Genomic DNA, 11,769 nt, shown 5'->3' on the forward strand with positions numbered 1-11,769 from the left:
ATCTGTGGTCCCTGTCAGAATGTTTCAGACCCCCTCCGTCGTTGTGTTTTTGGAGATGACAGTTCTGCTTGATGCTAATGCCAGGTGTTGTTTCCTTGTTGCCGTGTAATATGTCCCGTTGTCTTCACCTCCAGGCTGGTACAGAGGTCACAGGCTGAGGAGGAAGTCCAACAAAGTGAGTTGATATTATATTTTTGTTGGTAACATTCAAACGGTTTAGTTTCATCTCAGCGGTTCCCTTCGTCTATTTCAGGAGTGCTGGAGTGTCATTCCAACATCTAAAATCTAAACAAGTTGAGCTCAGTCTTTTGTTAGTCATAATGTGATAGACTATGGCGTGAATATGGTGTAATGTCGATAACAAATCAAATATTATTTTTGTCTCAGTGTTTTGTGTGTCTTTTCTTTCCCTTCTACAATTGCAATGGACTCAGGATGTCATTTAACCTCATGAAATGACCGATCTGAAGTCAAAACAAGTCCAGGCTTCACATGGTCTGTCCTCTATCAATCTGAAGTCTAATCAAGCCCAGGCTTCACATGGCCTGTCCTGTATCAATCTGAAGTCTAAACAAGTCCAGGCTTCACATGGTCTGTCCTCTATCAATCTGAAGTCTAAACAAGCCCAGGCTTCACATGGCCTGTCCTGTATCAATCTGAAGTCTAAACAAGTCCAGGCTTCACATGGTCTGTCCTGTATCAATCTGAAGTCTAAACAAGTCCAGGCTTCACATGGTCTGTCCTGTATCAATCTGAAGTCTAAACAAGCCCAGGCTTCACATGGTCTGTCCTCTATCAATCTGAAGTCTATTCACATGGTCTGTCCTCTATCAATCTGAAGTCTAAACAAGTCCAGGCTTCACATGGTCTGTCCTCTATCAATCTGAAGTCTAAACAAGTCCAGGCTTCACATGGTCTGTCCTGTATCAATCTGAAGTCTAAACAAGTCCAGGCTTCACATGGTCTGTCCTCTATCAATCTGAAGTCTATTCACATGGCCTGTCCTGTATCAATCTGAAGTCTATTCACATGGTCTGTCCTGTATCAATCTGAAGTCTAAACAAGTCCAGGCTTCACATGGTCTGTCCTGTATCAATCTGAAGTCTATTCACATGGTCTGTCCTGTATCAATCTGAAGTCTAAACAAGTCCAGGCTTCACATGGTCTGTCCTCTATCAATCTGAAGTCTATTCACATGGTCTGTCCTGTATCAATCTGAAGTCTAAACAAGCCCAGGCTTCACATGGTCTGTCCTCTATCAATCTGAAGTCTATTCACATGGTCTGTCCTCTATCAATCTGAAGTCTAAACAAGTCCAGGCTTCACATGGCCTCTCCTGTATCAATCTGAAGTCTAAACTCCAGGCTTCACATGGTCTGTCCTGTATCAATCTGAAGTCTATTCACATGGTCTGTCCTGTATCAATCTGAAGTCTATTCACATGGTCTGTCCCTATCAATCAAGTCTGAAGTCTATTCACATGGTCTGTCCTGTATCAATCTGAAGTCTATTCACATGGTCTGTCCTGTATCAATCTGAAGTCTATTCACATGGTCTGTCCTGTATCAATCTGAAGTCTAAACAAGTCCAGGCTTCACATGGTCTGTCCTGTATCAATCTGAAGTCTAAACAAGCCCAGGCTTCACATGGCCTGTCCTGTATCAATCTGAAGTCTATTCACATGGCCTGTCCTGTATCAATCTGAAGTCTAAACAAGTCCAGGCTTCACATGGCCTGTCCTGTATCAATCTGAAGTCTAAACAAGTCCAGGCTTCACATGGCCTGTCCTCTATCAATCTGAAGTCTAAACAAGTCCAGGCTTCACATGGTCTGTCCTCTATCAATCTGAAGTCTAAACAAGTCCAGGCTTCACATGGCCTGTCCTCTATCAATCTGAAGTCTATTCACATGGTCTGTCCTGTATCAATCTGAAGTCTAAACAAGTCCAGGCTTCACATGGTCTGTCCTCTATCAATCTGAAGTCTATTCACATGGTCTGCCTGTCAATCTGAAGTCTATCACATGGTCTGTCCTGTATCAATCTGAAGTCTATTCACATGGTCTGTCCTGTATCAATCTGAAGTCTATTCACATGGTCTGTCCTGTATCAATCTGAAGTCTATTCACATGGTCTGTCCTGTATCAATCTGAAGTCTATTCACATGGCCTGTCCTGTATCAATCTGAAGTCTAAACAAGTCCAGGCTTCACATGGCCTGTCCTGTATCAATCTGAAGTCTATTCACATGGCCTGTCCTGTATCAATCTGAAGTCTATTCACATGGCCTGTCCTGTATCAATCTGAAGTCTATTCACATGGCCTGTCCTGTATCAATCTGAAGTCTATTCACATGGCCTGTCCTGTATCAATCTGAAGTCTAAACAAGCCCAGGCTTCACATGGTCTGTCCTCTATCAATCTGAAGTCTATTCACATGGTCTGTCCTGTATCAATCTGAAGTCTATTCACATGGCCTGTCCTGTATCAATCTGAAGTCTATTCACATGGTCTGTCCTGTATCAATCTGAAGTCTATTCACATGGTCTGTCCTCTATCAATCTGAAGTCTATTCACATGGCCTGTCCTGTATCAATCTGAAGTCTATTCACATGGTCTGTCCTGTATCAATCTGAAGTCTAAACAAGCCCAGGCTTCACATGGCCTGTCTAAACAAGTCCAGGCTTCAATCTGAAGTCTAACATGGCCTGTCCTGTATCAGCTGAAGTCTATTCACATGGTCTGTCCTGTATCAATCTGAAGTCTAAACAAGCCCAGGCTTCACATGGTCTGTCCTGTATCAATCTGAAGTCTATTCACATGGCCTGTCCTGTATCAATCTGAAGTCTAAACAAGCCCAGGCTTCACATGGCCTGTCCTGTATCAATCTGAAGTCTATTCACATGGCCTGTCCTGTATCAATCTGAAGTCTAAACAAGCCCAGGCTTCACATGGCCTGTCCTGTATCAATCTGAAGTCTAAACAAGCCCAGGCTTCACATGGTCTGTCCTCTATCAATCTGAAGTCTAAACAAGCCCAGGCTTCACATGGTCTGTCCTCTATCAATCTATTTATTGTGTGTCCTGTCTTTCCCGTCTTCTGTTCCAGGGGATCTTTCCTGCCTGTTACATTCACCTCAAGGAGGCCACCGTTGAAGGCAATGGGTCAGTGCTGATTCTGTTAGTTTTTTTCTTTTTTTTAAAGGATATTTTGACACTTTATTGAGACGACATGGGAATCAGATGAGGGAGGCTGGCTAAAGGCAGAAATAGAAAAGGTGGTTCCAGATCTGATCTGGGACCAGGCTAGAGAGGTCTGATCTGGGATCAGGGATAGTGAGATCAGATCTGGGATCAGGGATAGTGAGATCAGATCTGGGACCAGGGCAAGTGAGATCAGATCTGGGACCAGGGATAGTGAGATCAGATCTGGGACCAGGGCAAGTGAGATCAGATCTGGGACCAGGGATAGTGAGATCAGATCTGGGACCAGGGATAGTGAGATCAGATCTGGGACCAGGGATAGTGAGATCAGATCTGGGATCAGGGATAGTGAGATCAGATCTGGGATCAGGGATAGTGAGATCAGATCTGGGACCAGGGCAAGTGAGATCAGATCTGGGACCAGGGATAGTGAGATCAGATCTGGGACCAGGGATAGTGAGATCAGATCTGGGACCAGGGCTAGTGAGATCTGATCTGGGATCAGGGATAGTAAAATCTGATCTGGGATCAGGGCTAGTGGATCAGATCTGGGATCAGGGATAGTGAGATCAGATCTGGGACCAGGGCTAGTAGATCAGATCTGGGACCAGGGCTGATCAGATCTGGGATCAGGGCTAGTGAGATCAGATCTGGGACCAGGGCTAGTGAGATCAGATCTGGGACCAGGGCTAATGAGATCAGATCTGGGACCAGGATACTGTAAACTGGAATATGAGTAACTGCTGAGTGATTACGTGGCCCTTCCTCACTGGTTTGCACGGCTTCTTGGACGGCATCACTGCACCAATCAGCATTCAGATCACGTCCCATTTTTAGTATTTCATTTTCGGAAGAACAACTAACATTTCAAAAGCCTTTTAAGCTGTGAAATAATCAACTGAAGGAAGTAGTTTCAAAAGTAGTTTTGACGAGGATATTTCTGTCAGAAATAAACGTCACATTTTGTTTTAAAAGGCCGTAGTAGTCAGAACACAGTGTGGGACTAATTAGAATTCCAATTAAAACCAGTCAGAATCCAGTTTTGATGCCAGTAAACTCCAGGATCAACAGATGTTTTAGACTGAGCTCTCTGTAATGTGAAATATTGATTTAAAAAAAAAATGATTCGCACAGCGAAGGGAGAACTCTGACTCTGCTCATATCGCTTTCAAACAAACAACGTTAAAGATTTAGCAGTATGTCTGCAGAAAATAGATTACGTTGTATGACATATAGGATACCTCTTCTAGAGGGACAGTAGAGGACTCTGTATAACATATAGGTTACCTATTCCCTGGTTGTTGTCATGTGTAACCCATCCCTGACTATTGTCATGTGTAACCCATCCCTGACTGTTGTTGTCATGTGTAACCCATCCCTGACTGTTGTTGTCATGTGTAACCCATCCCTGGCTGTTGTTGTCATGTGTAACCCATCCCTGGCTGTTGTTGTCATGTGTAACCCATCCCTGGCTGTTGTTGTCATGTGTAACCCATCCCTGGCTGTTGTCATGTGTAACCCATCCCTGGCTGTTCTTATCATGTGTAACCAGGGATCCCATCCCTGGCTGTTGTTATCATGTGTAACCCATCCCTGACTGTTGTTGTCATGTGTAACCCATCCCTGGTTGTTGTCATGTGTAACCCATCCCTGGCTGTTGTTATCATGTGTAACCCATCCCTGGCTGTTGTCATGTGTAACCCATCCCTGACTGTTGTCATGTGTAACCCATCCCTGGTTGTTGTCATGTGTAACCCATCCCTGACTGTTGTCATGTGTAACCCATCCCTGGCTGTTGTCATGTGTAACCCATCCCTGACTGTTGTTATCATGTGTAACCCATCCCTGGCTGTTGTTGTCATGTGTAACCCATCCCTGACTGTTGTTGTGTAACCCATCCCTGGCTGTTGTTGTCATGTGTAACCCATCCCTGACTGTTGTTGTCATTTTGTAACCCATCCCTGACTGTTGTCATGTGTAACCCATCCATGACTGTTGTTATCATGTGTAACCCATCCCTGACTGTTGTTGTCATGTGTAACCCATCCCTGATGTTGTTATCATGGGTAACCCATCCCTGGCTGTTGTCATGTGTAACCCATCCCTGACTGTTGTCATGTGTAACCCATCCCTGGCTGTTGTTATCATGTGTAACCCATCCCTGACTGTTGTTGTCATGTGTAACCCATCCCTGACTGTTATGTGTAACCCATCCCTGACTGTTGTTGTCATGTGTAACCCATCCCTGACTGTTGTTGTCATGTGTAACCCATCCCTGACTGTTGTTGTCATGTGTAACCCTTCCCTGACTGTTGTTATGTGTAACCCATCCCTGACTGTTGTTATGTGTAACCCATCCCTGGCTGTTGTCATGTGTAACCCATCCCTGACTGTTGTCATGTGTAACCCATCCCTGACTGTTGTTGTCATGTGTAACCCATCCCTGACTGTTGTTGTCATGTGTAACCATCCCTGGCTGTTGTTATCATGTGTAACCCATCCCTGGCTGTTGTTGTCATGTGTAACCCATCCCTGACTGTTGTTATGTGTAACCCATCCCTGACTGTTGTTGTCATGTGTAACCCATCCCTGGCTGTTGTTATCATGTGTAACCCATCCCTGGCTGTTGTTGTCATGTGTAACCCATCCCTGACTGTTGTTGTCATGTGTAACCCATCCCTGACTGTTGTTGTCATGTGTAACCCATCCCTGACTGTTGTTGTCATGTGTAACCATCCCTGGCTGTTGTTATCATGTGTAACCCATCCCTGGCTGTTGTTGTCATGTGTAACCCATCCCTGACTGTTGTCATGTGTAACCCATCCCTGGCTGTTGTCATGTGTAACCCATCCCTGACTGTTGTTATCATGTGTAACCCATCCCTGACTGTTGTTGTCATGTGTAACCCATCCCTGACTGTTGTGTGTGTAACCCATCCCTGGCTGTTGTTGTCATGTGTAACCCATCCCTGACTGTTGTTGTCATGTGTAACCCATCCCTGACTGTTGTTATCATGTTATCATGTGTAACCCATCCCTGGCTGTTGTCATGTGTAACCCATCCCTGACTGTTGTCATGTGTAACCCATCCCTGGCTGTTGTTATCATGTGTAACCCATCCCTGACTGTTGTTGTCATGTGTAACCCTTCCCTGACTGTTGTTATGTGTAACCCATCCCTGACTGTTGTTGTCATGTGTAACCCATCCCTGACTGTTGTTGTCATGTGTAACCCATCCCTGACTGTTGTTGTCATGTGTAACCCATCCCTGACTGTTGTTGTCATGTAACCCATCCCTGACTGTTGTTGTCATGTGTAACCCATCCCTGACTGTTGTTATCATGTGTAACCCATCCCTGACTGTTGTTATCATGTGTAACCCATCCCTGACTGTTGTTGTCATGTGTAACCCATCCCTGACTGTTGTTGTCATGTGTAACCCATCCCTGACTGTTGTCATGTGTAACCCATCCCTGACTGTTGTCATGTGTAACCCATCCCTGACTGTTGTTATCATGTGTAACCCATCCCTGACTGTTGTTATCATGTGTAACCCATCCCTGACTGTTGTTATCATGTGTAACCCATCCCTGACTGTTGTTGTCATGTGTAACCCATCCCTGACTGTTGTCATGTGTAACCCATCCCTGACTGTTGTTATCATGTGTAACCCATCCCTGACTGTTGTCATGTGTAACCCATCCATGACTGTTGTTATCATGTGTAACCCATCCCTGACTGTTGTCATGTGTAACCCATCCATGACTGTTGTTATCATGTGTAACCCATCCCTGACTGTTGTTGTCATGTGTAACCCATCCCTGACTGTTGTTGTCATGTGTAACCCATCCCTGACTGTTGTTGTCATGTGTAACCCATCCCTGACTGTTGTTGTCATGTGTAACCCATCCCTGACTGTTGTTGTCATGTGTAACCCATCCCTGACTGTTGTTATCATGTGTAACCCATCCCTGACTGTTGTTATCATGTGTAACCCATCCCTGACTGTTGTTATCATGTGTAACCCATCCCTGGCTGTTGTTGTCATGTGTAACCCATCCCTGACTGTTGTTGTCATGTGTAACCCATCCATGACTGTTGTTATCATGTGTAACCCATCCCTGACTGTTGTTGTCATGTGTAACCCATCCCTGACTGTTGTTGTCATGTGTAACCCATCCCTGACTGTTGTTATCATGTGTAACCCATCCCTGACTGTTGTTATCATGTGTAACCCATCCCTGACTGTTGTTATCATGTGTAACCCATCCCTGACTGTTGTTATCATGTGTAACCCATCCCTGGTTGTTGTCATGTGTAACCCATCCCTGGCTGTTGTTATCATGTGTAACCCATCCCTGACTGTTGCTGTTGTCATATGCAATTAGAATGAGGAATTGGCTCGACTCAACAGTTTAGAGTAACACACATTATTTTAGGTGCTGCGATCAGAAGGCCTCTACTGGATCAAATTAAAAACCATCCCATGATGCTTTGCGGTTCAGTGTATTTTAAGAAGCAGCGGAGGGGCAGAGGAAACTGCGTTTCTCGGGCGACAGCCTTTGTCACCTGTGATCCGCCCACTGACCATCTGTCTGTATCTTCAGGCACAAGGAGACGGTGATTCCCAACGAGCTGCCTCTGGTCCAGGAGGTCACCACCACCCTGCGGGAGTGGGCTTCCATATGGAGAGACCTCTACGTGGTGAGTGGAGTATCTACACGCCTAATCTGCACACCTAATCTACACGCCGTATGTACACGGCGTATCTACACGGCGTATCTGCACGCCTAATCTGCACGCCTAATCTGCACGCCTAATCTGCACGCCTAATCTGCACACCTAATCTACACACCTAATCTACACACCTAATCTCTCTCTCTTCTGAAGTTACCTCATTGTCTCCATGAGCAGTGTGTGGGTTTCTCTCTCGTCTCCATGAGCAATGTGTGGGTTTCTCTCTCGTCTCCATGAGCAATGTGTGGGTTTCTCTCTCGTCTCCATGAGCAGTGTGTGGGTTTCTCTCGTCTCCATGAGCAGTGTGTGGGTTTCTCTCGTCTCCATGAGCAGTGTGTGGGTTTCTCTCGTCTCCATGAGCAGTGTGTGGGTTTCTCTCTCGTCTCCATGAGCAGTGTGTGGGTTTTTCTCGTCTCCATGAGCAGTGTGTGGGTTTCTCTCGTCTCCATGAGCAGTGTGTGGGTTTCTCTCGTCTCCATGAGCAGTGTGTGGGTTTCTCTCTCGTCTCCATGAGCAGTGTGTGGGTTTTCTCGTCTCCATGAGCAGTGGGTGGGTTTCTCTCTTCTCCGTGAGCAGTGGGTGGGTTTCTCTCTGCTCCATGAGCAGTGGGTGGGTTTCTCTCTTCCCCATGAGCAGTGGGTGGGTTTCTCTCTCGTCTCCATGAGCAGTGGGTGGGTTTCTCTCTCGTCTCCATGAGCAGTGGGTGGGTTTCTCTCTCGTCCCCCATGAGCAGTGGGTGGGTTCTCTCTCGTCTCCATGAGCAGTGGGTGGGTTTCTCTCTCGTCCCCATGAGCAGTGGGTGGGTTTCTCTCTCGTCTCCATGAGCAGTGTGTGGGTTTCTCTCTCGTCTCCATGAGCAGTGGGTGGGTTTCTCTCTCGTCTCCATGAGCAGTGGGTGGGTTTCTCTCGTCTCCATGAGCAGTGGGTGGGATTCTCTCTCGTCTCCATGAGCAGTGTGTGGGTTTCTCTCTCGTCTCCATGAGCAGTGTGTGGGTTTCTCTCGTCTCCATGAGCAGTGGGTGGGTTTCTCTCTCGTCTCCATGAGCAGTGGGTGGGTTTCTCTCTCGTCTCCATGAGCAGTGGGTGGGTTTCTCTCTTGTCCCCATGAGCAGTGTGTGGGTTTCTCTCTTGTCTGTAGTAATCTCATTGTACCCATGAACCTGCAACCACATCACCCAGATGTGCCTTGTATAGAATGTTGGATGGTATACCGTAAACAAAAGTGCCTTCCTTATCGTCTCTGTTATTGAGTGTTGGGTCAGATTGTTCATGAGGTGTGTATGATTGTTTGTGTGCTGGTGTTACAGGGGGACAGGCGTGAGATGTTTAACTCTGTCAGGGACATGATCTATGACCTGATCGAGTGGCGATCTCAGATCCTGTCAGGGACGCTCCCACAAGACGAGCTGACTGAGCTAAAACAGAGAGTCACCTCTAAGATCGACTACGGGAACAAGTAAGGAACTGCTGTGTCTCTGTCTCTCTCTCTCTCTCTCTGTCTCTCTCTCTCTCTGTCTCTCTCTGTCTCTCTGTCTCTCTGTCTCTCTCTGTCTCTCTCTGTCTATCTCTGTCTATCTCTGTCTATCTCTGTCTATCTCTGTCTCTCTCTGTCTCTCTCTGTCTCTCTCTGTCTCTCTCTGTCTATCTCTGTCTATCTCTGTCTATCTCTGTCTCTCTCTGTCTATCTCTGTCTCTCTCTGTCTCTCTCTGTCTCTCTCTGTCTCTCTCTGTCTCTCTCTGTCTCTCTCTGTCTCTCTCTGTCTCTCTCTGTCTCTCTCTGTCTCTCTCTCTCTCTCTCTGTCTCTCTCTGTCTCTCTCTGTCTCTCTCTGTCTCTCTCTGTCTCTCTCTGTCTCTCTCTCTGTGTCTCTCTCTGTGTCTCTCTCTCTCTCTCTCTGTCTCTCTCTGTCTGTCTCTGTCTCTCTCTGTCTCTCTCTGTCTCTCTCTGTCTCTCTCTCTCTCTCTCGCTCTCTCTCTCAAGTACCTTATCAAAGAGCAATTTCTCAAGCAGTAATTTTACTAGGACTGTCAGGTATTGGTCTGAGTGGGGGAGGGTAAAACTAGCTGTTATTGGCAGAGAGGTTTGGAACAGGTTCCTTATTGGTCAGTTAACTAGTCAGTGATGTCACCAGGCAGGCCAAACCTCCATCCCACCACAACAGGCTGTCATGTCACGTGGTCTGTCCAAACAGCTCTTACAATAAAAGGGCACAGTTATAATTTTCCCAGCATTATTCCATCCTCCGTAGTGTGAAAATATATAAGAAAATACAATAAAGTCAAATTTTTGACTGCGCTGGGCCTTTAACCCCATTTTTTAAAATCAGATAAGTCAAGCCTAAATCATAGGGGTTTAGTTACTACTGTAGTCCATCACACACTATGGTGCCTATTGCCGGTCCTGCAGGGGTCTGTTGTGGTCCAGACAATGAGCTGGAAATGGAAGAGGTGAGCTGGGCTTCCCTGGTGTGATGACAATTCCTACACTGCGAGGTGGAGAAATGTCTTTGGCAGGGGAGCAGAGTGGAACACATAGATTAGCTTCCAGCACCGTTCACCTCTGAGTGGGATTCTGTGGCAGCTGAAAAACAGAGCTCTAGAGGAGGAGGAGCTGAAAACAGAGCTCTAGAGGAGGAGGAGCTGAAAAACAGAGCTCTAGAGGAGGAGGAGCTGAAAAACAGAGCTCTAGAGGAGGAGGAGCTGACAAACAGAGCTCTAGAGGAGGAGGAGCTGAAAAACAGAGCTCTAGAGGAGGAGGAGCTGACAAACAGAGCTCTAGAGGAGGAGGAGCTGACAAACAGCTCCAGAGGAGGAGGAGCTAAAAACAGAGCTCTAGAGGAGGAGGAGTTGACAACAGAGCTCTAGAGGAGGAGGAGCTGAAAAACAGAGCTCTAGAGGAGGAGGAGCTGAAAACCTGAGCTCGAGAGGAGGAGGAGCTGAAAAACAGAGCTCTAGCGGAGGAGGAGCTGACAAACAGAGCTCTAGAGGAGGAGGAGCTGAAAACAGAGCTCTAGAGGAGGAGGAGCTGAAAACAGAGCTCTAGAGGAAGAGGAGCTGAAAACAACAGAGCTCTAGAGGAGGAGGAGCTGAAAAACAGAGCTCTAGAGGAGGGGGAGCTGAAAACAGAGCTCTAGAGGAGGAGCAGCTGAAAACAGAGCTCTAGAGGAGGAGGAGCTGACAAACAGAGCTCTAGAGGAGGAGGAGCTGAAAACAGAGCTCTAGAGGTGGAGCAGCTGAAAACAGAGCTCTAGAGGAGGAGGAGATGACAAACAGAGCTCTAGAGGAGGAGCAGCTGACAAACAGAGCTCTAGAGGAGGAGGAGCTGACAAACAGAGCTCTAGAGGAGGAGGAGCTGACAAACAGAGCTCTAGAGGAGGAGGAGCTGAAAACAGAGCTCTAGAGGAGGAGGAGCTGAAAACAACAGAGCTCTAGAGGAGGAGGAGCTGAAAACAACAGAGCTCTAGAGGAGGAGGAGCTGACAAACAGAGCTCTAGAGGAGGAGGAGCTGACAAACAGAGCTCTAGAGGAGGAGGAGCTGAAAAACAGAGCTCTAGAGGAGGAGCAGCTGAAAACAGAGCTCTAGAGGAGGAGGAGCTGACAAACAGAGCTCTAGAGGAGGAGGAGCTGAAAACAGAGCTCTAGAGGAGGAGGAGCTGAAAACAGAGCTCTAGAGGAGGAGCAGCTGACAAACAGAGCTCTAGAGGAGGAGCAGCTGACAAACAGAGCTCTAGAGGAGGAGGAGCTGACAAACAGAGCTCTAGAGGAGGAGGAGCTGACAAACAGAGCTCTAGAGGAGGAGGAGCTGAAAACAGAGCTCTAGAGGAGGAGGAGCTGAC

At 46.9% G+C, this 11,769-nt stretch overlaps 1 protein-coding gene across 1 annotated transcript in view; it reads left to right on the plus strand.

The window, feature by feature from the left end:
- The window catches only part of LOC127927284 (dedicator of cytokinesis protein 1-like), a gene marked incomplete at its 3' end in the record, with an annotated part of 68,042 nt that overhangs the window by 10,550 nt on the left and 45,723 nt on the right, over window positions 1-11,769 (plus strand). The window contains exons 4-7 of the mRNA XM_052513422.1: window positions 135-175; window positions 3,105-3,160; window positions 7,806-7,902; window positions 9,243-9,391. Of these exons, the coding sequence (XP_052369382.1) occupies window positions 135-175; window positions 3,105-3,160; window positions 7,806-7,902; window positions 9,243-9,391 (343 nt within the window). The remainder of the gene's footprint in view (window positions 1-134; window positions 176-3,104; window positions 3,161-7,805; window positions 7,903-9,242; window positions 9,392-11,769) is intronic.

This window comes from Oncorhynchus keta, unplaced genomic scaffold (assembly GCF_023373465.1).
Source record: "Oncorhynchus keta strain PuntledgeMale-10-30-2019 unplaced genomic scaffold, Oket_V2 Un_scaffold_10_pilon_pilon, whole genome shotgun sequence".
Lineage (NCBI taxonomy): Eukaryota > Metazoa > Chordata > Actinopteri > Salmoniformes > Salmonidae > Oncorhynchus > Oncorhynchus keta.